This window comes from Ranitomeya imitator, chromosome 2, assembly GCF_032444005.1.
Source record: "Ranitomeya imitator isolate aRanImi1 chromosome 2, aRanImi1.pri, whole genome shotgun sequence".
Lineage (NCBI taxonomy): Eukaryota > Metazoa > Chordata > Amphibia > Anura > Dendrobatidae > Ranitomeya > Ranitomeya imitator.
Window position 1 is genome coordinate 61,192,820 of NC_091283.1, and position 27,554 is coordinate 61,220,373.

At 42.6% G+C, this 27,554-nt stretch overlaps 1 protein-coding gene across 2 annotated transcripts; it reads left to right on the plus strand.

Moving 5' to 3' along the window:
• Positions 1 to 1,308: 1,308 nt before the first annotated feature.
• Positions 1,309 to 27,554, plus strand: LOC138661893 (zinc finger protein 432-like). Of its 2 annotated transcripts, none has more exons than XM_069746848.1 (8): positions 1,309 to 1,333; positions 11,583 to 11,692; positions 14,015 to 14,074; positions 14,624 to 14,768; positions 20,932 to 21,027; positions 21,316 to 21,435; positions 21,568 to 21,663; positions 22,993 to 27,554. In XM_069746848.1, the coding sequence occupies exons 2-8, from the start codon at positions 11,615 to 11,617 to the stop codon at positions 23,853 to 23,855; spliced, it is 1,458 nt and encodes a 485-aa protein (XP_069602949.1). In that variant the 5' UTR covers positions 1,309 to 1,333; positions 11,583 to 11,614; the 3' UTR covers positions 23,856 to 27,554. The 2 variants fall into 2 exon arrangements, with proteins under 2 accessions (XP_069602949.1, XP_069602950.1); XM_069746849.1 differs by lacking the exon at positions 1,309 to 1,333 and adding an exon at positions 2,688 to 2,808.

Consider the following 27,554-nt stretch of genomic DNA (forward strand, 5'->3'; position numbering starts at 1 on the left):
AGCGGTTACCTATAGCAACCAACCAGGGACTCAGCAGTTACCTATAGCAACCAACCAGGGACTCAGCGGTTATCTATAGCAACCAACCAGGGACTCAGCAGTTATCTATAGCAACCAACCAGGGACTCAGCGGTTATCTATAGCAACCAACCAGGGACTCAGCGGTTATCTATAGCAACCAACCAGGGACTCAGCAGTTATCTATAGCAACCAACCAGGGACTCAGCGGTTACCTATAGCAACCAACCAGGGACTCAGCGGTTATCTATAGCAACCAACCAGGGACTCAGCGGTTATCTATAGCAACCAACCAGGGACTCAGCGGTTATCTATAGCAACCAACCAGGGACTCAGCGGTTATCTATAGCAACCAACCAGGGACTCAGCGGTTACCTATAGCAACCAACCAGGGACTCAGCGGTTATCTATAGCAACCAACCAGGGACTCAGCGGTTATCTATAGCAACCAACCAGGGACTCAGCGGTTACCTATAGCAACCAACCAGGGACTCAGCGGTTACCTATAGCAACCAACCAGGGACTCAGCGGTTACCTATAGCAACCAACCAGGGACTCAGCGGTTACCTATAGCAACCAACCAGGGACTCAGCAGTTATCTATAGCAACCAACCAGGGACTCAGCAGTTATCTATAGCAACCAACCAGGGACTCAGCAGTTATCTATAGCAAGTAACCAGGGACTCAGCAGCTACCTATATAAACCATGGACTCAGCAGTTACCTATAGCAACCAACCAGGGACTCAGCGGTTACCTATAGCAACCAACCAGGGACTCAGCGGTTACCTATAGCAAGCAAAGCAAAAAGAGAAAAATACTTAGAATTGAGAGTCCTCAGTGGTTGATACCTTTTAATGGCTAACTGAAAAGATGGTATCAACCACTGAGGACTCTCAATTCTAAATATTTTTCTCTTTTATTATAAAGCGTCAAGTCCTAATTTAGGTTATACTTGGACTTACAGTTCTACAAACACAGTTATGCCTTCACATGTTTAGATTCTATCTAATCAATATTTACAAACATTTCTGAAATACACAAATTTGCTTCAACATCCAAGAAGAAGAAGAAGAAGAAGAAGAAGAAGAAGAAAGCTGCGTGTCCGTGTAGATTAGAATGAAACGTGAACTTTCCCTGAATCCTAGTGAGATTGTGATTGGCTGTCAGAGGCCCCTCATACAGGGGACACTGGGTAATGCAGTCCTAATGCAGCCCCTCTTCTCCTTTCTCCAAGCCAAACTACTACAAATCCCACAATCCCCAAACTGATCTCATTCAACATCACTTCCTCTCAGAATCCTATTTGGCTGCAAGGTATGGGCTGAAATGCTTTGTTAGATGAGTGCTTCTGTGTGTGCTCTATGTATTTGTTCGCGCCCACATACGCCCTAGTATGTTGTATGACGGATCGACGTCCGTGTGTGTGAATGGAGATCACGATTGCCAGGTTGCACATCTCCACTGCAGCTCTGCCCGCTCTGGGTCCTGCATGCCCATGCTAAGAAGCATAGGGACATGATAGGATTGGTTAGACTTACGTAGGTCTTTTTTCTTTTAGAATTTTTCATACAATTTTCATTCTGGTTACAGTTTTAGAAATAATTTTTCATTTTTGCAATTAGAACTTTAATTGTTCTTCTACATTAAAACAAAAATTATATCTGGTATTGATATATATAGAGAGAGAGACATTACAAACAGAGTGATCTATTTCATGTGTTTATTTCTGCTAATGTTGATGATTATGGGTTACAGCTAGTGATGAGCGAGTATACTCGTTGCTCGGGTGATCTCCGAGTATTTGTGACTGCTCGGAGATTTAGTTTTTTTCACCGCAGCTGCATGATTTACGGCTGTTAGACAGTTTGTTTACATGTGGGGATTCCCTAGCAACCAGGCAACCCCCACATGTACTCAGCCTGGCTAGCAGCCGTAAATCATGCAGCTGAGGGACGAAAACTAAATCTCCAGCACTAACAAATACTCGGAGACCACCCGAGCATGCTCGGGAAAACCCCGAGCAACGAATATACTCGCTCATCACTATTTACAGCCAATGAAAATCCAAAAGTCATTATCTCAGTAAACTAGAATACTTTATAACACCAGCTTGAAAAATGATTTTAAAATCCGAAATGTTGTCCTACTGGAATGTATGATCAGTAAATGCTCTCAATACTTGGTCGGGGCTCTTTTTGTATCAGTTACTGCATCAATGCGGTGTGGCATGGAGGCGATCAGCCTGTGGCACTGCTGAGGGGTTATGGAAGCCCAGGTTGCTTTGATAGAAGCCTTCAGCTCATCTGCATTGTTGGGTCTGGTGTCTCTCATCTTCCTCTTGACAATACACAATAGATTCTCTATGAGGTTAAGGTCAGGCGAGTTTGCTGCCAATCAAGCAAAGTGATACTGTTGTTATTAAACGATGTATTGGTACTTTTGGCAGTGTGGACAGGAGCCAAGTTCTGCTGGAGAATGACATTTCCATCTCCAAAAAGCTTGTTGGCAGAGGGAAGCATGAAGTGCTCTAAAATTTCCTGGTAGACGGCTGTGCTGACTTTGGTCTTGATAGAACACAGTGGACCCACACCAGCAGATGACACGGCTCCCCAAACCATCACTGATTGTGGAAACTTCACACTAGACCTCCAGCAGCTTGGATTGTGGCCTCTCCACTCTTCCTCCAGACTCTGGGACCTCGATTTCCAAATTAAATGAAAAATTTACTTTCATCTGAAAAACACCTTGGGCCACTGACAACAGTCCAGTTCTTTTTCTCCTTGGCCCAGGTAAGACGCTTCTGGCGTTGTCTATTGGTCATGAGTGGCTTGACACCAGGAATGCGACACATGTAGCCCATGTCCTGGATATGTCTGTGTGTGGTGGCTCTTGAAGCAATGACCCCAGCAGCAGTCCCCTACTTGTGAATCTCCCCCACATTATTGAATGGCCTTTTCTTAACAAACCTTTCAAGGCTGCGGTTATCCCGGTTGCTTGTGCACCTTTTGCTATCACACTTTTTTCTTCCACTCAACTTTCCATTAATACGCTTGGATACGGCACTCTGTGAACAGCCAGCTTCTTTAGCAATGACCTTTTGTGGCTTCCCCTCCTTGTGGAGTGTGTCAGTGACACCTTCTGGACATCTGTCAAGTCAGCAGTCTTCCCCATGATTGTGGAGCCTACTGAAACAGACTAAGGCTATGTGCAAACGTTGCGGAATGGGGTGAAGAATTTTCTGCACCAAATCCGCATCTCCTGGCAGAATCCACAGGTGCAGATTTTCTGCGGATTTGGTTCGGAAAAGCTGCGGATTTTGTGCGGATTTTTCCCCTGCGGATTTCTAACATTGAAGGGTCCAAATCCGCTGCAGTTCCGCACAAAAGAAGTGACATGCACATCTTTTCAATCCGCTGCGGAATCAGTGTGGATTTTTTCTGCACCATTAGCACAGGTTTTTTGTTTTGCAATTGATTTACATTGTACTGTAAATCACATTGCAGAACTGCAGCGTTTCTGCGCTGAAAAATCCGCTGCGGATCCGCACCAATTCGGTATCGTGTGCACACGGCCTAAGGGTTCTTTTTAAATGCTTAGGAAGCCTTTGTAGGTGTTTTTGTTAATTATTCTAATTTACTGAGATAATGACTTTTGGGTTTTCATTGGCTGTAAGCCATAATCACTAACATTAAGAAAAATGAATATTTGAAATAGATCACTCTGTGTGGAATGACTCTATATAATATATGAGTGTTTGTACTGAAGAACTGAAATAAATTAACTTTTTAATGATATTCTAATTTTGTGAGAAGCACCTATTTAGTCAGTCAGCAATAGTGCAAGTTCCACCACTTAAAAAGATGAGAGGCGTCTGTAATTTACATCATAGGTAGACCTCAACTATGGGAGACAAACTGAGAAAAAAAAATCCAGAAAATCACATTGTCTGTTTTTTTAACATTTTATTTGCATATTATGGTGGAAAATAAGTATTTGGTCAGAAACAAAATTTCATCTCAATACTTTGTAATATATCCTTTGTTGGCAATGACAGAGGTCAAACGTTTTCTGTAAGTCTTCACAAGGTTGCCACACACTGTTGTTGGTATGTTGGCCCATTCCTCCATGCAGATCTCCTCTAGAGCAGTGATGTTTTTGGCTTTTCGCTTGGCAACACGGACTTTCAACTCCCTCCAAAGGTTTTCTATAGGGTTGAGATCTGGAGACTGGCTAGGCCACTCTAGGACCTTGAAATGCTTCTTACGAAGCCACTCCTTCGTTGCCCTGGCGGTGTGCTTTGGATCATTGTCATGTTGAAAGACCCAGCCACGTTTCATCTTCAATGCCCTTGCTGATGGAATGAGGTTTGCACTCAAAATCTCGCGATACATGGCCCCATTCATTCTTTCATGTACCCGGATCAGTCGTCCTGGCCCCTTTGCAGAGAAACAGCCCCAAAGCATGATGTTTCCACCACCATGCTTTACAGTAGGTATGGTGTTTGATGGATGCAACTCAGTATTCTTTTTCCTCCAAACACGGCAAGTTGTGTTTCTACCAAACAGTTCCAGTTTGGTTTCATCAGACCATAGGACATTCTCCCAAAACTCCTCTGGATCATCCAAATGCTCTCTAGCAAACTTCAGACGGGCCCGGACATGTACTGGCTTAAGCAGTGGGACACGTCTGGCACTGCAGGATCTGAGTCCATGGTGGCGTAGTGTGTTACTTATGGTAGGCCTTGTTACATTGGTCCCAGCTCTCTGCAGTTCATTCACTAGGTCCCCCCGCGTGGTTCTGGGATTTTTGCTCACCGTTCTTGTGATCATTCTGACCCCACGGGGTGGGATTTTGCGTGGAGCCCCAGATCGAGGGAGATTATCAGTGGTCTTGTATGACTTCCATTTTCTAATTATTGCTCCCACTGTTGATTTCTTCACTCCAAGCTGGTTGGCTATTGCAGATTCAGTCCTCCCAGCCTGGTGCAGGGCTACAATTTTGTTTCTGGTGTCCTTTGACAGCTCTTTGGTCTTCACCATAGTGGAGTTTGGAGTCAGACTGTTTGAGGGTGTGCACAGGTGTCTTTTTATACTGATAACAAGTTTAAACAGGTGCCATTACTACAGGTAATGAGTGGAGGAAAGAGGAGACTCTTAAAGAAGAAGTTACAGGTCTGTGAGAGCCAGAAATCTTGATTGTTTGTTTCTGACGAAATACTTATTTTCCACCATAATATGCAAAAAAAATGTTAAAAAAACAGACAATGTGATTTTCTGGATTTTTTTTTCTCAGTTTGTCTCCCATAGTTGAGGTCTACCTATGATGTAAATTACAGACGCCTCTCATCTTTTTAAGTGGTGGAACTTGCACTATTGCTGACTGACTAAATACTTTTTTGCCCCACTGTATAGTGGGGAAAAAGTATTTAGTCAGTCACCAATTGTGCAAGTTCTCCCACTAAGGCTGTGTTCACATGTTCCGGATTTTTCGCGGTTTTTTCGCTATAAAAATGTGTTAAAACCGCAAAAAAAATGCATCCATTAAGCATCCTATTAATTGAATGCAATCCGTTTCCGCGAAAAAAAACACATCGAGGTAAAAACGCAGCATGTTCATTAATTTTGTGGACTTTTCGCGGATTTCTCGCTATTTAATGCATTGGGAATCTCCGGAAAAAAAACACGAAAAATCAGCACAAAAAACGAGCAAAAAACGCATGCGGATTTCCTGCTGAAAAGTCCGGTTTTGTTCAGGAAATTTCTGCAAATAATCCTGACGTGTGCACATAGCCTGAGAGTCAAAATGAGAAAACAAATCCAGAAAATCACCTTGTCTCATTTGGCGAGTTTAATTTTCAAATTATGGTGGAAAATAAGTATTTGGTCACCTAAAAAAAGATTTCTGGCTGTCACAGACCTGTAACTTCTTCTTTAAGAGGCTCCTCTGTCCTCCACTCATTACCTGTAGTAATGGATCCTGTTTGACCTTGTTATCAGTATAAAAGACACCTGTGCACACCCTCAAACAGTCACATTCCAAACTCCACTATGGTGAAGGCCAAAGAGCTGTCGAATTACACCAGAAACAAAATGATAACCTTCACAAGGCTGGGAAGACTGAATCTGCAATAGGCAACACCTCTAATTCTCCTTCACTAAGTGCACACGTTTCAGAATTTCCGCGGCAATTCTGCAACTCCTGCCACGGGTATATCGCATGCGGAATTGGCATGCGTTTTCCTGCTAAACACTAGCGTTTTGCAAGCAATGTGTAGCACCGCTTGGAAAACTGATTGACAGGTTTGTCACACTTGTCAAACATAGTGCTTGACAAGTGTGACCAACTTTTTACTATTGATGCTGCCTATGCACCGCTGAGAGGCGGGAGGACTCCGGAGGCCATCGGAAGGTAAGGATACCCTTATTTTTTATTTTAATTCTTTTTTTTTTTTAACAGTGATATAGTGCCCAGTCTGTAGAGGAGAGTCTCCTCTCCTCCACCCTGGGCACCATCCGCACATGATCCGCTTACTTTGCTCATCTGCGATTCCGCAGATTAATGAACATGCGTTTTTTTCCGGAAAAAAACGCAGCATGTGCATACAAAATGCGGCTTGCATTCTATTAATAGGATGCTTAATGTGAGCGTTTTTTTCACGGTTTTATCGCGTTTTTATAATCCGGAACGTGTGCACACAGCCTAATACCTATCTTTGAGTGAGAGTCTAGATACATTAACCAGTCGTCTGTTCCTATCGAGACTGGTGATTTTGTCATCCTATGTGTATAACCACTTTTGTGATGGCATACCCTACCTACAGTGGGGCAAAAAAGTGTTTAGTCAGTCAGCAATAGTGCAAGTTCCACCACTTAAAAAGATGAGAGGCGTCTGTAATTTACATCATAGGTAGACCTCAACTATGGGAGACAAACTGAGAAAAAAAAATCCAGAAAATCACATTCTCTGTTTTTTTAACATTTTATTTGCATATTATGGTGGAAAATAAGTATTTGGTCAGAAACAAACAATCAAGATTTCTGGCTCTCACAGACCTGTAACTTTTTCTTTAAGAGTCTCCTCTTTCCTCCACTCATTACCTGTAGTAATGGCACCTGTTTAAACTTGTTATCAGTATAAAAAGACACTTGTGCACACCCTCAAACAGTCTGACTCCAAACTCCACTATGGTGAAGACCAAAGAGCTGTCAAAGGACACCAGAAACAAAATTGTAGCCCTGCACCAGGCTGGGAAGACTGAATCTGCAATAGCCAACCAGCTTGGAGTGAAGAAATCAACAGTGGGAGCAATAATTAGAAAATGGAAGACATACAAGACCACTGATAATCTCCCTCGATCTGGGGCTCCACGCAAAATCCCACCCCGTGGGGTCAGAATGATCACAAGAACGGTGAGCAAAAATCCCAGAACCACGCGGTGGGACCTAGTGAATGAACTGCAGAGAGCTGGGACCAATGTAACAAGGCCTACCATAAGTAACACACTACGCCACCATGGACTCAGATCCTGCAGTGCCAGACGTGTCCCACTGCTTAAGCCAGTACATGTCCGGGCCCGTCTGAAGTTTGCTAGAGAGCATTTGGATGATCCAGAGGAGTTTTGTGAGAATGTCCTATGGTCTGATGAAACCAAACTGGAACTGTTTGGTAGAAACACAACTTGTCGTGTTTGGAGGAAAAAGAATACTGAGTTGCATCCATCAAACACCATACCTACTGTAAAGCATGGTGGTGGAAACATCATGCTTTGGGGCTGTTTCTCTGCAAAGGGGCCAGGACGACTGATCCGGGTACATGAAAGAATGAATGGGGCCATGTATCGTGAGATTTTGAGTGCAAACCTCCTTCCATCAGCAAGGGCATTGAAGATGAAACGTGGCTGGGTCTTTCAACATGACAATGATCCAAAGCACACCGCCAGGGCAACGAAGGAGTGGCTTTGTAAGAAGCATTTCAAGGTCCTGGAGTGGCCTAGCCAGTCTCCAGATCTCAACCCTATAGAAAACCTTTGGAGGGAGTTGAAAGTCCGTGTTGCCAAGCGAAAAGCCAAAAACATCACTGCTCTAGAGGAGATCTGCATGGAGGAATGGGCCAACATACCAACAACAGTGTGTGGCAACCTTGTGAAGACTTACAGAAAACGTTTGACCTCTGTCATTGCCAACAAAGGATATATTACAAAGTATTGAGATGAAATTTTGTTTCTGACCAAATACTTATTTTCCACCATAATATGCAAATAAAATGTTAAAAAAAACAGACAATGTGATTTTCTGGATTTTTTTTTCTCAGTTTGTCTCCCATAGTTGAGGTCTACCTATGATGTAAATTACAGACGTCTCTCATCTTTTTAAGTGGTGGAACTTGCACTATTGCTGACTGACTAAATACTTTTTTGCCCCACTGTATATGCTGCAATTTAAAGGGAATTTGTCAGCAGGATTTCACAGTCGGACTATTTATATGTGCATGTAGCGCTTTCAAAGACAAGTGCAGTGATACTTTTACATGGCCGGTCTGTTCCTCGGTTACTGAGTAATCTGCGTTTGAATTGATCTGCAAATTGTACGGTAGATCTGAAGCCTCCTTCCCTTTAGTTCTATTACCCGGTCAGCGCTGCCTCCTCTGGCTTGTCTGATGGATCCTTTTCCTGAAGTCACACAGTATAGAGGCTGTCAGTCAAGCAGGAGGAGGCAGAGCTGGGTGGGGAATAGAGCTGGAGTGACAGAGGCTTCAGCAGATCTACCATAGCTCTTCAGCCTCATTTGCATATTAAGTCAAATGGTGATTTCTCAGCATCGGAGGAATGCAATGACAACGTAAAGGTTTTTCTGGACTTGTCTTTGAAAGAGCTACAGATGCATATATATATATATATATACTAGCTGAAGAGCCCGGCGTTGCCTGGGCATAGTAAATATCTGTGGTTAGTTATAGCACGTCACTTCTCTTATTTTCCCATCACGCCTCTCATTTTCCCCCTCACATCTCTCATTTTCTCCCTCACTCCTCTCATTCCCCCCAACACTTGTCATTTCGACCTCACATCTGTCATTTTCCAATCACTACACTATTTTCCCTCACTCCTCTCATTTTGCACTCACACCTTTTCATTTTCACCTCACACCTCTCATTTTCACCTCAGTATATACATGTTTGTCATCTCCCTTATATATAGTATACACCTGTATGTCATCTCCTGTATATAGTATATACCTGTATGTCATCTCCCCTGTATATAGTATATACCTGCTGTGTGTCATCTCCCCTGTATATAGTATATACCTGTATGTCATCTCCTCCTATATATAGTATATACATGTATGTCATCTCCTCCTATATATAGTATATACGTGTATGTCATCTCCTCCTATATATAGTATATACCTGTGTGTCATCTCCTCCTGTATATAGTATATACCTGTGTGTCATCTCCCCTGTATATAGTATATATCTGTGTGTCATCTCCTCCTGTATATAGTATATACCTGTATGTCATCTTCTATATATAGCATATACCTGTATGTCATCTCCTCCTGTATATAGTATATACCTGTAGGTAATCTGCTCCTGTATATAGTATATACCTGTGTGTCATCTCCTCCTGTATATAGTATATACCTGTATGTCATCTCCTCCTCTATATAGTGTGTACCTGTATGTCATCTCCTCCTCTATATGGTATATACCTGTGTGTCATCTCTCCTGTATATAGTATATATCTGTGTGTCATCTCCCCTGTATATAGTATATACCTGTGTGATATCCTGTATTAGACCTCGTTAACACGTTATTTGCTCAGTATTTTTACCTCAGTATTTGTAAGATAAATTGGCAGCCTGATAAATCCCCAGCCAGCAGGAAGCCCTCCCCCTGGCAGTATACATTAGCTCACACATACACATAATAGACAGGTCATGTGACTGACAGCTGCCGTATTTCCTATATGGTGCAATTGTTGTAGTTTGTCTGCTTATTAATCAGATTTTTATTTTTGAAGGCTAATACCAGACTTGTGTGTGTTTTAGGGCGAGTTTCGTTTGTCAAGTTGTGTGTGTTGAGTTGTGTGTGGCGACATGCATGTAGCGACTTTTGTGAGATGAGTTTTGTGTGGCAACATGCGTGTAGCAACTTTTTGTGTGTCGAGTTGCATGTGACAGGCTAGTGTAGCAAGTTGTGTGCAGCAAGTTTTGCGCATGGCGAGTTTTGCGCGTGGTGAGTTTTATATCTGGTGCCTTTTGAGTATGTGCAAGTTTTGTGTGAGGCAACTTTTGCATGTGTTGCAAATTTTGTGCATGTGGCAATTTTTCCGCGTGTGCAAGTTTTGCGTGTGGCGAGTTTTCCATGAGGTGAGTTTTGCACTTGTGGCGAGTTTTGCGTGAGCCTAGTTTTTGCATGTGGCGAGTTTTACGCGTGGCGAGTTTTGAGCGGCGACTTTTGTGTTTCGACTTTTATGTGGCGAGGTTGGTGTATGTGTGGTGAAATGTGTGCTGAGGGTGGTATATGTGTTCAAGCACGTGGTAGTGTGTGGCGCATTTTGTGTGTGTGTTCATATCCCCATGTGTGGTGAGTATCCCATGTCGAGGCCCCACCTTAGCAACTGTACGGTATATACTCTTTTGCGCCATCGCTCTCATTTTTTAAGTCCCCGTTGTTCACATCTGGCAGCTGTCAATTTGCCTCCAACACTTTTCCTTTCACTTTTCCCCATTATGTAGATAGGGGAAAAATAGTTTGGTGAATTGGAAAGCGCGGAGTTAAAATTTCACCTCACAACATAGCCTATGACGCTCTCGGGGTCCAGACGTGTGACTGTGCAAAATTTTGTGGCTGTAGCTGCGACGGTGCAGATGCCAATCCTGGACATACAAACATACACACATACACACACACACATTCAGCTTTATATAGTATATATATATATATATATATATATATATATATATATATATATATATATATATATATATATATAGTTTAGGGGGTGAAATCTTGTCCACAGATTTCCTTTAATGGGCTCGATTCATCATTTGCTCTTTATTGAAATCACCTTTTCCTTTTTTCTTTTGTGGTATTCACTGACTTTTTTTGTGCCAAATTGTTCCCGCAGTTCATAAATTTGGTGCAGATTTTTGGGGGTCTTCTACCAGTTTTTGCAGCTTTTTAGAACCAAACAGTCGCAAAACCTTTTCAACAGTTACAAAAATGCCCCAAAGTGAAACTTACTCCAAGTAGGGACTGGAGTGAGATGCTCAAAAAAAAAAAGTGACATTAATTAAAGTTTCATATCATGAATCTGTCAAGAACATCTGGATGAGGCAAAATTGTGGAGGAAAAAATTAAAAAAGTATGACAACTTCAAAAATAGCGCAAAACCTATAGAGACTAGGACGCAAATGCTAAAGCCTCTAAAAAAGGAGCAAATTCCTGCAGGAAATTGGAGAGGTGCTGACTCTTCCTGTGGCATCGCTGATAGAGTGCCCGGCACCGGCCCAACTAACTGCTGATAGTGTTACTGAAAAACAAAATCTGTCCTTGTCCCCAGGGGTCATACCTGCAGCTTCTGACGGTCACAAAATGAAAAAGGAAAAGAAGAATTTTACTGAGAGGATCTTGAATCACGCCCTGGGAATCATTTACCTGCTAACAGGAGAGGTAAGAATCTAGTAAAATACATCAAGGGTCAATTCAATCACATGATGGCACTTAGAACATGAGACTTGCAAAGTACATTTTAATTGGCACTTGCCACGCGGTATGATAAAACAGACTTTTTTTTTCTTTCCGTGGTGGAGAGGTATACAAAAAAGAACAATATTCTTCAGGTTAGCAGCCTACGGCAATTTCACGCAACGAGCCCTTGAGGAAGCGCTCTTTGAGTGAAACTTCCATAAGCTGCAGACCTACTGAATAGTTTTCTTTGTGGAAAGCTTCGGGCTCCATTCACATGGTTGTTTTTCTCGTATCCGTACAACTCACAGACACATTGTAGACAGTGTTTTTCACACGCCCTTTTTTTGTTTGTGAACTGATGATTTCCAAAAAAAGACAGAAACCTGTTTGAGTTTGGTCCGATGTGAAAAGACTACAGAAAAGATGCCGTCCACATTGTATCCATGTATTGCCCTTTACAAACATGGATGTGTAAATTCGGCTTTATAGATTTGAACTAGATGGTGGCCCGATTCTAACACATCGGGTATTCTAGAATATGCATGTCCACGTAGTATATTGCCCAGCCACATAGTATATTGCACAGCCCACGTAGTATATTGTCCAGCCACGTAGTATATTGCCCAGCCATGTAGTATATTGCCCAGCCATGTAGTATATTGCCCAGTCATGTAGTATATTGCCCAGTCACGTAGTATATTGCCTAGCCATGTAGTATATTGCCCAGTCATGTAGTATATTACCCAGTCACGTAGTATATTGCCCAGCCATGTAGTATATTGCCCAGCCACGTAGTATATTGCACAGCTACGTAGTATATTGCCCAGCCATGTAGTGTATTGCCCAACCACGTAGTATATTGCCCAGCCACGTAGTATATTGCCCGGCCATGTAGTATATTGCCCAGCCACGTAGTATATTGCACAGCTACGTAGTATATTGCCCAGCCATGTAGTGTATTGCCCAACCACGTAGTATATTGCCCAGCCACGTAGTATATTGCCCAGCCATGTAGTATATTGCCCAGCCATGTAGTATATTGCCCAGCCACGTAGTATATTGCACAGCTACGTAGTATATTGCCCAGCCATGTAGTGTATTGCCCAACCACGTAGTATATTGCCCAGCCACGTAGTATATTGCCCAGCTATGTAGTATATTGCCCAGTCACGTAGTATATTGCCCAGTCACGTAGTATATTGCCCAGTCACGTAGTATATTGCCCAGTCACGTAGTATATTCCCCAGCCACGTAGTATACAGCACAGAGCCACGTAGTATATTGCCCAGTCAAGTAGTATATTGGCCAGCCACGTAGTATATTGCACAGCGACGTAGTATACAGCACAGAGCCACATAGTATACTGCACAGACACGTAGTATATTGCACAGCCCACGTAGTATATTGCCCAGCCACGTAGTATATTGCCCAGCCACGTAGTATATTGCCCAGTCACGTAGTATATTGCCCAGCCATGTATGTAACAGGTTAAAAAAGACTTAAAATAAAAAATAAACATATACTCACCTTTTGAGGGCCCCTTGTAGTCCTGTCGCCTGTGTGCGGTGCATGCGGCAGCTTCCGGTCCCAGGGCTGGTATGAGCGCAGGACCTGTGATGACGTCGCGGTCACATGACCGTGACGTCATGGAAGGTCCTTCTCGCATAGCATCTTTGGAACCGGAACTTGCCGCTTGCACTGCCGAGGACAGGACGCGACGGCGGAGGGTGACAATAACCTTTTTTTTTAATTATTATTATTTTTAACATTAGATCATTTTACTATTGATGCTGCCTACGCAGCATCAATAGTAAAAAGTTGGTCACACAGGGTTAATAGCTGCGGAGTGCGTTACACCGCGGTCCATTAACACTGGCATTAACCCTGTGTGAGCGCTGACTGGAGGGGAGTACAGAGCAGGCACTGACTGCGGGGAGGAAGGAGCAGCCATTTTGCCGGCGGACTGTGCCCGTCGCTGATTGGTCGTGGCAATGGTCGTGGGCGTTTTGCCACGACCAATCAGCGACTTGGATTTCCATGACAGTCAGAGGCTGCGACCAATGAATATCCGTGACAGACAGACAGAAGGACAGACAGAAAGACGGAAGTGACCCTTAGACGATTATATAGTAGATGGTGCCACGAAATAAACCTTTTTCTGCATAGCATTGCCAGACAAGAGCGATGCCGTGAGATCGAGCTGCGTCATCCATAAGGATAGGAAACATTTGCTATTATTATAATGGTTCGGTGATTTTCTCCCTGGATGTTAGATCTAAACTGTGTCTCTCTTTCATTGATTAGGAATATGTCATTGTGAAGAAGAATTCTCCTCACCGAGCCACCCACCTGCTGACGGGAGAGGTGAGCACCAATGTCCACACACATATACACAGCTTTAAGTTTGCAGTTGTGGTTTTTTTTTTTTCGTGACAAAATCACAAGCCCTTAATGAAGCATGCAATGCTCCTTTACTAAAAAGTACGAGATCTCGCAATGTTCAATCCCAAAAATGGGGCGCTGGAAAGGCAAGTGCGGATTCCACTTCATTCATTATCTATGGGACTGCCGAGAACAACGTGGCCACTTTCCTCAGTACCTTAGAAAATGAATGAAGCAGAAGGCGACGCATGCGCATCTCCACTCCATCCCGAGCCTCATTTTTTTGGACCGCTGAGGATCCCAGCTGTCAGAACTCTCATCCTTCAGCAAGTTATCCCCAAACCTATAGATAAGGCATGACTTGATTTGTTGGGAATAATCCTTTAAGTTTGCATGTTATTGTGACGGAGCACTGGTTTAATATTTTATTAAAAATGTCCCCTTCTGTATCACAATTGTTTTTTTCTTTATAAGGAATTACAATTTAATTACGAGGCTTATACCTTTATTACAACTGTATGTTTTATTCAGGTGCCGATAAAATGTGGCGATATTTCTATCTACTTCTCAATGGAGGAATGGGATTTTATAGAGGAACACAAGGATCTCTATCAGGAAGTCACGCTGAAGAATCAAAAGATATCCCATTCCTCTGAAATCTTAGAAGATATTGCAGGTGATTCATTGGGCAACTTTTTGGGGATTTTTTTTTTTTTTAGCTTAAATGCATGCATTTTTGGGCTAACAATGATTTTTGCAATTGGGTTTTGTTACAAATGTTGCACCGCTTTGCTTTTACACACTTATTCCTTCCCTGCACATTCAACTTTAATGTAACCTACGCCCATAAATCAGCTGAGAGGAGCTCAGAATAAGACAGAGGAGATACACACTGTCCTGTTAGACGGTCAGATCGAGGCATTTCATGTATATAGCCTCCCATGGCCCCGTTCCTGAACAGTCGGCCCTTCTCTGTCTCCATCTACACTCAGGTCGGTAAGGTTTTAATACTAGAGGATAGGACCATCCCGATTGGGTCACCGTGTTGTGGTTGATGGCTTTTTTTTTTTTAACAAAATAGTGTTAACTAAGTGCACTGTGTTATTTACATGCACTATTACTATTTATGTACTTACTACAGGGTATAGGCTCATTTTGTTTTTATCTTGGGTTTTTTCACATTGTCTTGTTAGTGGGTATCTCCAGCAGTCCCAGTAACATTGAGTGGCGCTGCTGTACTCCTGATTGATCACTTTTCCATTCACACGAGGGTGTTCAGAGACCCGATTCTCTGGAACGGTGAGGCTGTGTGCACACGTTGCAGATTTTTTAGCATATTTTTCGCTATAAAAACGCGAAAAAGAACGCATACATTATGCATCCCATCATTTAAAATGCATTCCGCAATTTTTGTGCACATGATGCGTTTTTTTCCGCGAAAAAAACTTATCGCAGTAAAAAACACAGCACGTTCATTAATTTTGCAGATTTTCCACTACATTATTGCATTGGGAACCTCCTGAAAAATCCGCAAAAAACGCACCGAAAACGCGGTAAAAAAACGCATGCGGATTTCTTGCAGAAAATGTCCTGTTTTGCTCAGGAAATTTCTGCAAGAAATTCTGAACATATGCACATAGCTTGAGGGTATGTGCACACGTTGCAGATTTGCCTGAAGAATTTTCTGCACGGAATCTGCATCACTTGGCAGAATCTGCACTTTTTTTGCAGATTTTGTGCGTTTTTTTTTCTGCGGATTTACTGCGGATTCTGTGTGGATTTCATCCGTTTTTACCCCTGCGGACTTCTATAATGGAATGGGTGCAGAAACACTGAATTGACATGGTCCTTTAACCCCTTTCTGACATGGGACGTACTATCCCGTCGAGGTGGGGTGGGCCCCCATGACCATGGACGGGATAGTACGTCCAGCGCGATCGGCGGCGCTCACGGGGGGAGCGCGGCCGATCGCGGCCGGGTGTCAGCTGCCTATCGCAGCTGACATCCGGCACTATGTGCCAGGAGCGGTCACGGACCGCCCCCGACACATTAACCCCTGGCATACCGCGATCAAAGATGATCGCGATGTGCCGGCGGTGCAGGGAAGCATCGCGCAGGGAGGGGGCTCCCTGCGGGCTTCCCTGAGCCCCCCGCAGCAACGCGATGTGATCGCGTTGCTGCGAGGGTCTTACCTCCCTCCCTGTCTGCTCGAGCCCCGGATCCAAGATGGCCGCTGATCCGGGTCCTGCAGGGAGGGAGGTGGCTTCACAGAGCCTGCTCAGAGCAGGCACTGTGAAGCAGCCTGCACTGCTCTCAGATCGGTGATCTGACAGAGTGCTGTGCAAACTGTCAGATCATCGATCTGTGATGTCCCCCCCTGGGACAAAGTAAAAAAGTAAAAAAAATTTTTTTCAAATGTGTAAAAAAAAATAAAAAAAAATATTCCAAAATAATGAAAAAAAAAAAAATATTATTCCCATAAATACATTTCTTTATCTAAATAAAAAAAAACAAACAATAAAAGTACACATATTTAGTATCGCCGCGTCCGTAACAGCCCGACCTATAAAACTGGCCCACTAACCTATTAACCCTAACCCTAACCCCTTCAGTAAACACCGTAAGAAAAAAAAAAAAAAAAAAACGAGGCAAAAAACAACGCTTTATTATCATACCGCCGAACAAAAAGTGGAATAACACGCGATCAAAAAGACAGATATAAATAACCATGGTACCGCTTAAAACGTCATCTTGTCCCGCAAAAAACGAGCCGCCATACAGCATCATCAGCAAAATAATAAAAAAGTTATAGTCCTGAGAATAAAGCGATGCAAAAATAATTATTTTTTCTATGAAATAGTTTTTATCGTATAAAAGCGCCAAAACATAAAAAAAGATATAAATGAGGTATCGCTGTATTCATACTGACCCGAAGAATAAAACTGTTTTATCAATTTTACCAAACGCGGAACGGTATAAACGCCTCCCCCAAAAGAAATTCATGAATAGCTGGTTTTTGGTCATTCTGCCTCACAAAAATCAGAATAAAAAGCGATCAAAAAATGTCACGTGCCCGAAAATGTTACCAATAAAAACGTCAACTCGTCCCGCAAAAAACAAGACCTCACATGACTCTGTGGACCAAAATATGGAAAAATTATAGCTCTCAAAATGTGGTAACGCAAAACATATTTTTTGCAATAAAAAGCGTCTTTCAGTGTGTGACGGCTGCCAATCATAAAAATCCGCTAAAAAACCCGCTATAAAAATAAATCAACCCCCCTTCATCACCCCCTTAGTTAGGGAAAAATTAAAAAAATGTATTTATTTCCATTTTCCCATTAGGGTTAGGGCTAGGGTTAGGGCTAGGGTTAGGGCTAGGGTTAGGGTTAGGGCTAGGGCTAGGGTTAGGGCTAGGGTTAGGGTTGGGGCTAAAGTTAGGGTTGGGGCTAGGGTTAGGGTTAAGGCTACAGTTAGGGTTGGGGCTAAAGTTAGGGTTAGGGCTATGGTTAGGGTTAGGGTTAAGGCTACAGTTAGGGTTGGAGCTAAAGTTAGGGTTAGGGTTTGGATTACATTTACGGTTGGGAATAGGGTTGGGATTAGGGTTAGGGGTGTGTCAGGGTTAGAGGTGTGGTTAGGGTTACTGTTGGGATTAGGGTTAGGGGTGTGTTTGGATTAGGGTTTCAGTTATAATTGGGGGGTTTCCACTGTTTAGGCACATCAGGGGCTCTCCAAACGCGACATGGCGTCCGATCTCAATTCCAGCCAATTCTGCGTTGAAAAAGTAAAACAGTGCTTCTTCCCCCCACATATGGGGTATCGGCGTACTCAGGACAAATTGTACAACAAGGTTTGGGGTCCATTTTCTCCTGTTACCCTTGGTAAAATAAAACAAATTGGAGCTGAATTAAATTTTTTGTGAAAAAAAGTTAAATGTTCATTTTTATTTAAACATTCAAAAAATTCCTGTGAAGCACCAGAAGGGTTAATAAACTTCTTGAATATGGTTTTGAGCACCTTGAGGGGTGTAGTTTTTAGAATGGTGTCACACTTGGGTATTTTCTATCATATAGACCTCTCAAAATGACTTCAAATGAGATGTGGTCCCTAAAAAAAATGGTGTTGTAGAAATGAGAAATTGCTGGTCAACTTTTAACCCTTATAACTCCCTAAAAAAAAAAAATTTTGGTTCCAAAATTGTGCTGATGTAAAGTAGACATGTGGGAAATGTTACTTATTAAGTATTTTGTGTGACATATCTCTGTGATTTAATTGCATAAAAATTCAAAGTTGGAAAATTGCGAAATTTTCATAATTTTCGCCAAATTTCCGTTTTTTTCACAAATAAACGCAGGTACTATCAAAGAATTTTTACCATTGTCATAAAGTACAATATGTCACGAGAAAACAATGTCAGAATCACCGGGATCCGTTGAAGCGTTCCAGAGTTATAACCTCATAAAGGGACAGTGGTCAGAATTGTAAAAATTGGCCCGGTCATTAACATGCAAACCACCCTTGGGGGTAAAGGGGTTAAATAATCTGCTGCGGATTCCGCACGGAATTTTACGCACCATTAGCACAGCATTTTTTTTCCCCATTGTTTTTCATTGTATTGTAAATCACTTGCAGATCTGCAGCGTTTCTGGGTGGAAAATCTGCTGCGGATCCGCAGCAAATCCGCAACGTGTGCACATACCCTTAGAGTCCCAGCGGTCAGGAAGTAATCCTATTTTCCTTTTCTCAATTAACAAAATGCAAACTAAATGAACAAAATAGAAATCTAAATCGGATCAATATTTGGTGTCACTGCCCTTTACCTTCAAAACAGCATCAGTTCTTCTAGGTACAGTTGAGCAAGCTCAGAGAGGTGTGTAAGCGACCAGTCATACCAAACAGGTGATAATGATCATCATTTTCATATGTAAAGTGCCATGGAATAAATGGCGCTATAAAAATGTATAATAATAATAGGTTAAAGCAGGGGTGTCAAACTGCATTCCTCGAGGGCTGCAAACAGGTCATGTTTTCAGGATTTCCTTGTACTGCACAGGTGATAATTTAATCACCAACTCATTATTTGTGAAGGTGATTAAATTATCACCTGTGCAGTACAAGGAAATCCTGAAAACATGACCTGTTTGCAGCCCTCGAGGAACGCAGTTTGACACCCCTGGGTTAAGGGATTGTCATTAACCGAAGCAGAACCAGCTCTGTTGGAGGCGTATAACTGGGTGTGGAACAGCAGCCAAACTCTGCTACAAAGATCAGATTAGATAAAGGAAGACATGTGCACATAGAGTAGTAATATATTATAAAATTGAAATCGGGGCTTGAGGGGGTTGCTCAACTGATTGGGTTGTGTACATCCCAACTCCAATAAATGCCCGTAGATTATTCAGCTGCTGCAGTCACTTCAGCAGATCAAAGAGGATCTTCTTCTGCATGTAGATTGAGAAGTCAAAGATAGAAATTCTGTGAAAAGGAAGTCGTTCTACTTGCGGTAACACTTCAAAGGAGCTTCATTAACTTGTTTCTCGTTTGTAAAAAGCTCTCAGAACTGAACTACATAATATGAAGTCATAAGTAGTTCAGTTTTGAGAAATGGTTCGGCACGAACTCAATCCCGAAACAAGTTAATAAAAGCTAATTGAAGTATTACCACACGTGGAACTATTTAATTTTTCACAGTAGAACGGTCTACCAGAACGACTATCTCCTACTTCTACACCAAGATAAGATTGTAGGAGACAGAATCACGTCACAGGTCCTAACACCACGGCAGGAGCGAGCATGTCAACAAGACACAAGGTAGTTATACTGCATCAGCAGGATCTCTTTCAGGCAGATTTCAACGAAGACTCGTTGCCCAAAATGGATAACGTTGAAGGTCGTAGATGCAGTAGTCATCCAAGGAAATTAGTGCAACAGATGAGAGACACATCATGCTTACTCTCTTTTGAAATTGTAAGATGTCCAGTAGTGTAGTCAGCTCAGAACTGAAAGCAACCAGTGGGACCCAGCTACACCCATCTACTGGTCGGAGAAGTCTAGCCAAGAGTGGTCTTCATGGAAGAATTGCTGCCAAAAAGCCAAACCTTCAACATGGAAACAAGAACAAGTGGCCCAACTATGTATGAAAACATAGGAACTTGGGGAGAGAAAAAAATGACAGTAGGTGATGTGGACTCATGCGTTAAATTGTGAAATATTTGGCTGTAACAGAAGGCAGGTTGTTTGCTGAAGGCCTGGAGAGCGGTACAATAATTAGAGTCTGCAGAAACAGTGAGGCATGGTGGAGGTTCCTGCATGTTTGAGGCTGCATTTTAGCATATGAACTAGTGGATTTGGTCAGCATTAATGGTGTCGTCAATGCTGAGAAATACAGATACTTATCCATCGTGAAATACCATCAGCAAGGTGTCCGACTAGCTCCAAATTTGTTATGAGCAACAAAGCATGAAAAGGTAAATGAGAGTGGCACTCACCACTGGTGCGTGAAAAAAGCAGCACTTCATGTGGTCGTCACCCGAGGAAAGGAGACACAAAGAGGTGAGGTTTTACGCCAGCCTACACCCACAGAAGATCTGTGGTTGGTTCTCCAAGATATTTGGAACAACCTCCAAATATTGATTTGATTCAGATTTCTCTTTTGTTCATTCACTTTCCATTTTGTTAATTGATTATTAATAAACTATTAACATTCTATTTTTGATTGCATCTAAATTTGCAGCATTTTTCCCACTCCTGCCTAAATCGTTTGCTCAGTACCGTATGTATTGATGACCTTCTTTGAATACTTTATGGTACATTCATAACCATTGTTTTGCAACGAACAGACGGCCGTGAATACGATGACAATTTGTCACCTGCTGAGGATGTGAGTGGAAATAGAAACAGTCAGCAGGTAGAAATACCTCACAAGATCTGTGCAGGTGGGTGATCATTTATTTCAGCAATTATTATTCCTAGTAATAGGCCGAGGTTCATCTTTGTGTCACCTAGAATTATAATCTAGATCATTTCATATATACTTTGAATATTTGAGTTGCTCAAGTTATAAGTCCGATAATAGAGCGGGAAAATAAAATTCCCCAAAAGTGACTTGAAAATCCTGCTAAATTGCAATTCTGACCTTCTGTTAAAACATTTCGCCTTGTGGGAAAAAATAAAAGCTTCCATGTCGTGTCTTATTCCGTTCGGTATTTCCTCCTGTCTTGTAGTCAGTGTACCAGACGTTTTTACAGACAGACTGGAAACGTCTCGCCACACGGAGAAAGGACAGTGCGAGACCAATGAAAATGATATTTTTCAAGTGGAAATTAATTCGGAGACCTATTTAGGTAAGTTGCTGTAAAGGTGTCTACGTCTACAGTCTCGAAAAATTAGAGCAACTCTTTCCCTAAGTCAACCATATTTACTTGCAGTGTTAGGCCACCTTCAGCAAATTTTATGTACATTTTTATTTTCCATAGGTGAATATTACCCCAGTCATGTGTCTGATGATAGGCAGGCAAACGAACACCTTGCAAGAATTCAGGAGCGGCAAATCCATGGTGATACTTGGGCAGGTAAGTACAATATTGGAACAGGAAGCCGCCAGGTCCTTGTTCCATCGTTCAACCTATGTGACTGAGTTTTGGCTCCGTTGGCATGATGATGGCGTCACCAGATCATGCCGACTGTCAGACAGTGTACAGAGCGGAGCAGCACATCACAGGGAACGGGGTGAGGTGAGTAGTTTTATTTATTTTCCTTTAAATTATCTGTTAGCACTTGAGTGGGGGAAATATGGGGGTCATAATACTGTGTGAGGGGATATGTGGATATAATACTGCTTGATGGGTTATGGTGACCATCATACTTTGTGGGGGCTGTGGGATCATCGTACCTGTTTAGGGGTCATAATACTGTTTGAGGGGCTGTGGGAACATAATACTATTGTGGGGGGGGGGGAAGCTGTGAGGATATAATACTGTATAAGTGGACATCATATTTGTGAGGGGCTATGGGGACATCATACTTGGGTGTAGGGGGGACATCATATTTGTGTGGTGGCCATAATGCTATTTGAGGGACTGTGAGGATATAATACTTTTGTGTGGGACATATTGCTGTGGGGACAACATACTTGTGTGGAGCTATAATACTGTTTTAGCGACTATAGGAGCCACCATACTGTGTCAGGGCTATTATATTGTTTGGGGGCTGTGTGATTATCATATTTTATCTTGGGTCCATCATTCTTTGTGGGAGACTGTGGGGGCTATCATAGTGTATTAGGGCCATCCTACTGTGTGTGAGGATCACTATACTCTGTGTGGGAATCAATATACTGTATGGGGGCTGGGGAGTTATCATAGTGTGCTGGGGGACTGTGGGGGTCATCATACTATGGGGCCATTATATTGTTTGGGGGCTGTGTAATTATCATATTGTACAGTATGTTGGGACCATCATTCTTTGTGGGAGACTGTGAGGGCTATCATAGTGTATTAGAGCCATCCTACTGTGTGTGGGGATCACTATGCTCTGTGTGGGAATGATTATACTGTGTGGGGGCTGGGGAGTTATGATAGTGTGCTGGGGGCTGTGGGGGCCATCACACTATGGAGCCATTATATTGTTTGGGGGCTGTGGAATTATCATATTGTATGTTGGGACCATCATTCTCTGTGGGGGACTGTGTGGGGCCATCATAGTTCGGTAGGACCATCACAGTGTGTCAGGGGCATCATACTGTGTGTGAGGATGATTATACTGTGTGAGGGGGTCATCATACTATGCGGCCATTATGTTGTGTGAGGGTCATATTACATATCCAGACAGCCAGTTTAACACTTTGCGCATAATAAAATTTTTAAATCCTGCTTATTGTATTTTCTTCTGATCTCTCGCAGTACACCCTGTTCCATGTGAGAACTCCATGGAGAGAACTCTTCAAGACGGACCATATAACATGACCTGTTCGCTTAATGGGTCCATCGATGATGATATGAGCATTTTTCATGGCTTTCAAGAAGAAGACTTACCGACCGAATCCCCTTCTTATGAAACGGGCAATATCACATTTACATTGGCTTCTGAAGAACGTGAGGCAAGGTCTCCACTCCTAACTGAGAGCTATAGTCGTATTAACCATGATAAACCAGTGGGAAAGAAACTGGTGAGAAATTCTAGAAAGACGTCTGAAAGGCTCAGTAAGATGTCTGCTCGGGCTACTGAACAAAACGCAGAGGAAGGAGAAAAGTCCCATCAATGCGATGACTGCGGGAAATCCTTTGATTACAAATCTAACCTTATCAGACACCAGAGAAGTCACACAGGTGAGAAACCATACGGCTGTGAAGAATGCGGCAAGCGCTACGCCACCAAATCCCACCTAACCATTCACAAGAGAACACACCTCAGTGGGAAGCCTCACCAATGCAACGAGTGCGGCAAACACTTTACGTACAAGTCACAAATCGCTATGCACCAAAGAACACACACTGGGGAGAAGCCACACACCTGCAACCTGTGCGGAAAGAACTTTGCCTACAAATCGTATCTGATCATTCACCAGAGGATCCATTCAGGGGAGCGCCCACACGTCTGCCCACAGTGTGGAAAATGCTTCACCGACAAGTCCAACCTTCGAAAACACCAAAATACCCATGTAGAAAACAAGCCTTACGTCTGCAGAGAATGTGGCAAGCACTTCAATTCCAAAAGTACTTTCACCACCCATCAGAGGACGCACCAAGGAAACAAATATAAGTGATGTATCCGGCGACTAGCCATAGTGCACCCTTGTACCCTACGCACAGTGAAAAGTAGTATTCACTACGAATTAGTAAAGTAAATTAAATTCAATTTCCCTCCAGTAAATGTCAAATTCTACTGCGTAAGACTAACTGAACACCATGAAGTGCATCATCCGTTGTGTTGTGTGATGGGTTCGCTTTATTTCACCAAATACACGAGTGGACTGCCAACAATGCAGGCTGTGAAGACCAACGCGTGCTTAACACTTTATTGAGGACAACTCAAGTCTAGTGACCAAGACACCGAGATGTGCCAAGCCGGACGATCTCTGGATAGGAGACATGCTGCAGAGAAGAGTGCCAAATGTTGGCACTTTCTGTGAGTATTCGTGGCCTGTCTGGTTTAGATAGAAAAGTTGAGTAGTACGTTCATTCAGCATTGTGTCCCTATACGCCTCCATACTGTCTAAAAGGGTTATTCCCAAAAGGATAGCAGATAACTTACAGACTGCTAAAGGTCTGACCCCCGCTCTGGAATACAGGAGCCAGGCTCTGCTGAGCTCCATCTTAAAGTGAAAATATAATTTTATGAATGCATTTATATATTTCAGGCGCTGTAGTTTATCTGGTTTGGGCTTAAAAAAATCAAAACACTTCTCTGAAGTCCGCAGCTGCAGCATGAGCAACTAGTAAGTCTATGGGTCCATACAGACCCTCTGAGAGCTACAGACCCATAGACTTGCCATTGAGTCCATACACCGCTCTGCTCGGATCATACAGAAGTTGCCGTCTTCAGGACAGATTTTTGAGCAATTGATAGGGGGTCTCAGGGACCGGCCACCACCAATCAGAAAAACTATGCAGTGTCTGTAATATATAGCTCTGGCAAAAATTAAGAGACCACCACATCAAATCCCTGTCATGGGCAGCTCAATCTCCAGACCTGAACTCCACTGAAATCCTCTGGAATGTAATCAAGAGGATGATGGATAGTCACAAGCCATCAAACAAAGAAGAACTGCTTACATTTTTGTACCATGAGTGGTATAAGGTCACCCAAAAGCAGTGTGAAAGACTGGGGGAAAGCATGCCAAGACGCATGAAAGCTGTGATTAAAAATCATGGTTATTCCACAAAATATTGATTTCTGAACTCTTGCTGAGTTAAAACATTAGTATTGTTGTTTCTAAATGATTATGAACTTGTTTTCTTTGCATTATTTGAGGTCTGAAATCACTGGTTATTTTTTTTTTCATTTTAACCATTTCTCCTTTTCAGAAAAAAATACAACATTTATTGCTTGGAAATTCGGAGACATGTTGTCTGAAGTTTATAGAATAAAATAACAATTTACATTTTACTCAAAAATACACCTATAAAGAGAAAAATCTGACAAACTGGACATTTTGCAGTGGGTTCTTAATTTTTGCCAGAGCTGTATATAAAAAAAACTTTCATAAAATGGCATTGACGTTTTAAAATTGAGCAGCGGTGCAGTGTGATGCTAGTTAACGCAAGGCTGGGTAATCAAAAAGGTCCGAGGTCAAAAGCCAGGAGGGTACATCATAGACAGAGGGGTGATACAAAAGAATAGTCAGGTCAAGGGGTCAAAAGCCAGGAGGGTACATAATAGAGAGAAGTGATAAAAACAGAATAGTCAGGTCACAGTCCCGGGGTCATAATATCAGGAAGATAGCAGATCAAGCAAAAGGTCGAGGCAAACGGATTGTCAGAGCGTGGTCCTAGGTCAGGCAGCAGGAGACAGAGCACAGAGCAACAAGGCAAACATACAACAGTGAGCAAGAAGCTACAACTGACACTAGTCTGAGGTAGAGAGCTGGCTAAATAGCTAGGTAATTACCGGAATAGGAGACACCTGGAAGAAGCTCAGGCAGCACCCCACTCCGATTGAACGACTAAACTGTCATTCAAGACACTGACAGCTCAGCACTCCCCGGCATCAAATTGGGCAGCTGAGCTGTCCATCAAATACGGACAGCTCTGCCATTCAGTCTAGAGCTGTGATGTGCTGACAGTAATTTACTGCGTTCAGACACACTAGAAGGTAGAATCGTGACACCCAGCCTCCGCTCCATTCATTGTCTATGGGACTAAGCAGACTGCAGCGTTTACCTATTTCCAGCAGTCTCAGAAAATGATTGGAGCTAACATTGAGTATGAGCACCGCTGCTCAATTAAACATGGGACTTGGCAGAACCTGGTTCTTTTCGTCCCTGAACACTAATTGCTGGGGTTCCAGCAGTCGTACCCCTGTGGATAGGGGATAACTTAATATTTTGGGTATAACTCTTTAGAGGCGGCCAGAAGTCCCTATTCCAGAGAAGATCTTTAACCTAGATCTACGCAGGCAATTTGGAGCTCGGCCTCAGGAAATGTCTCTGCACAGAGTTTTGAACCTTTTTTTTTTTAGAGTAGAACATAGAAAGACAGGACACAGAAATGCATTTTATTTCAGATAACGCTTTGTTATACCCAAGTTAATACTTTCTCATAGCTATAGATTAGGACGAAGCAACACCTCCCATTACATCCCGAATTATGGCGTCTTCATATCTATGGAAAAACCACATTCATCCATTGCTTTATAGTTGGGAATGAAGATGGGTAACCAGCGTGGAAATAATGTTTTCCTAAACTAATATGGTTACATTGTTGTATGGGTGATCCACAGGATAGGTGATGATGACTTGGTCCTTGTCCCATATTCTATAGGACCACTGGAGAGAGGTGAGTGCAGCGCTCGGCTATCTCCAGTGTAGACAATGAATGGACCGGTGGTGCAGATATGTGACTTTATTCCGACAAGTTATGTCAGAGCCCCCATTTTCGAGATTGGCGGAGGTCCGACTACCGATCTGCAAGTATTTACCTGTCTTGTGATGAGGTGCCATCACCTTCGATGTTGGAAATAACCCTAAAGAGGTCACCATTGCTTTCTACATGAACATTAAACGAATAAACAAAAACAATGATGAAGGGCTAAGCCAGACCCTTTCTTAAAGGGCTATTCCCATCTTTCATTTATAGCATATGTACAGAATATGCCGTAAATGTGCAGTAGATCCAAGTCCCACCAATGCGACCTGCACCTATGCTGAGAACGTCTGCGAAAGGTCGGTCCGAATATCTGTTCATTTGTACTTTTGACCAGCCCTTCACTGACAGCAGCATATGAAGGAGATCTGTAATTATAAAACTAGATAAGTATGACCGTTTATACATAGAAAAAGAAGGGGGCTGGCTTTACTAAGGAACTGAGCCTGACAGCCAGCCCCATTCAAGTGTATTATCAAAACAGAGAGGGGAAAATTGTAGTGAGGCTTCTGGAACTCCTGGACAAGCACTGAAATTGGGACATCATTCAGTTTTCTCAATTATTTTAGTAAATTTGATTAAATTACATTTGGAAACCGATGACAAAATTGATATTAAACCCCATAACAGAAATAATTGGTCTACAACCAGTGTAAAGATGGGTTAGGAAAGAAGCAGGATACAATATTCCACTCTTTGGGATGTAAGGGTGGACCGAGGAGTATTTCAGGATATCATTGGAACCACGTTTTCAGTGCAGTATATTTGTGACATAGGATCCGGGTTCTCACACGTCTAGGCTGATCCCACACTGTTGTAAAAAGTCAGTTTAAATATGTCTGCCATAATGACAATTTTGTTGAATAAATCTTTTGTTTCTA

Coding starts and splice junctions, on each gene's coding strand:
- LOC138661893 (XM_069746848.1), top strand. CDS start 11,615: ATGAAAAAGGAAAAGAAGAATTTTACTGAGAGGATCTTGAATCACGCC. Junction 14,769..20,931: donor AATCTTAGAAGATATTGCAG/GTGATTCATTGG, acceptor TGCAACGAACAG/ACGGCCGTGAATACGATGAC. Junction 21,028..21,315: donor ACCTCACAAGATCTGTGCAG/GTGGGTGATCAT, acceptor CCTGTCTTGTAG/TCAGTGTACCAGACGTTTTT.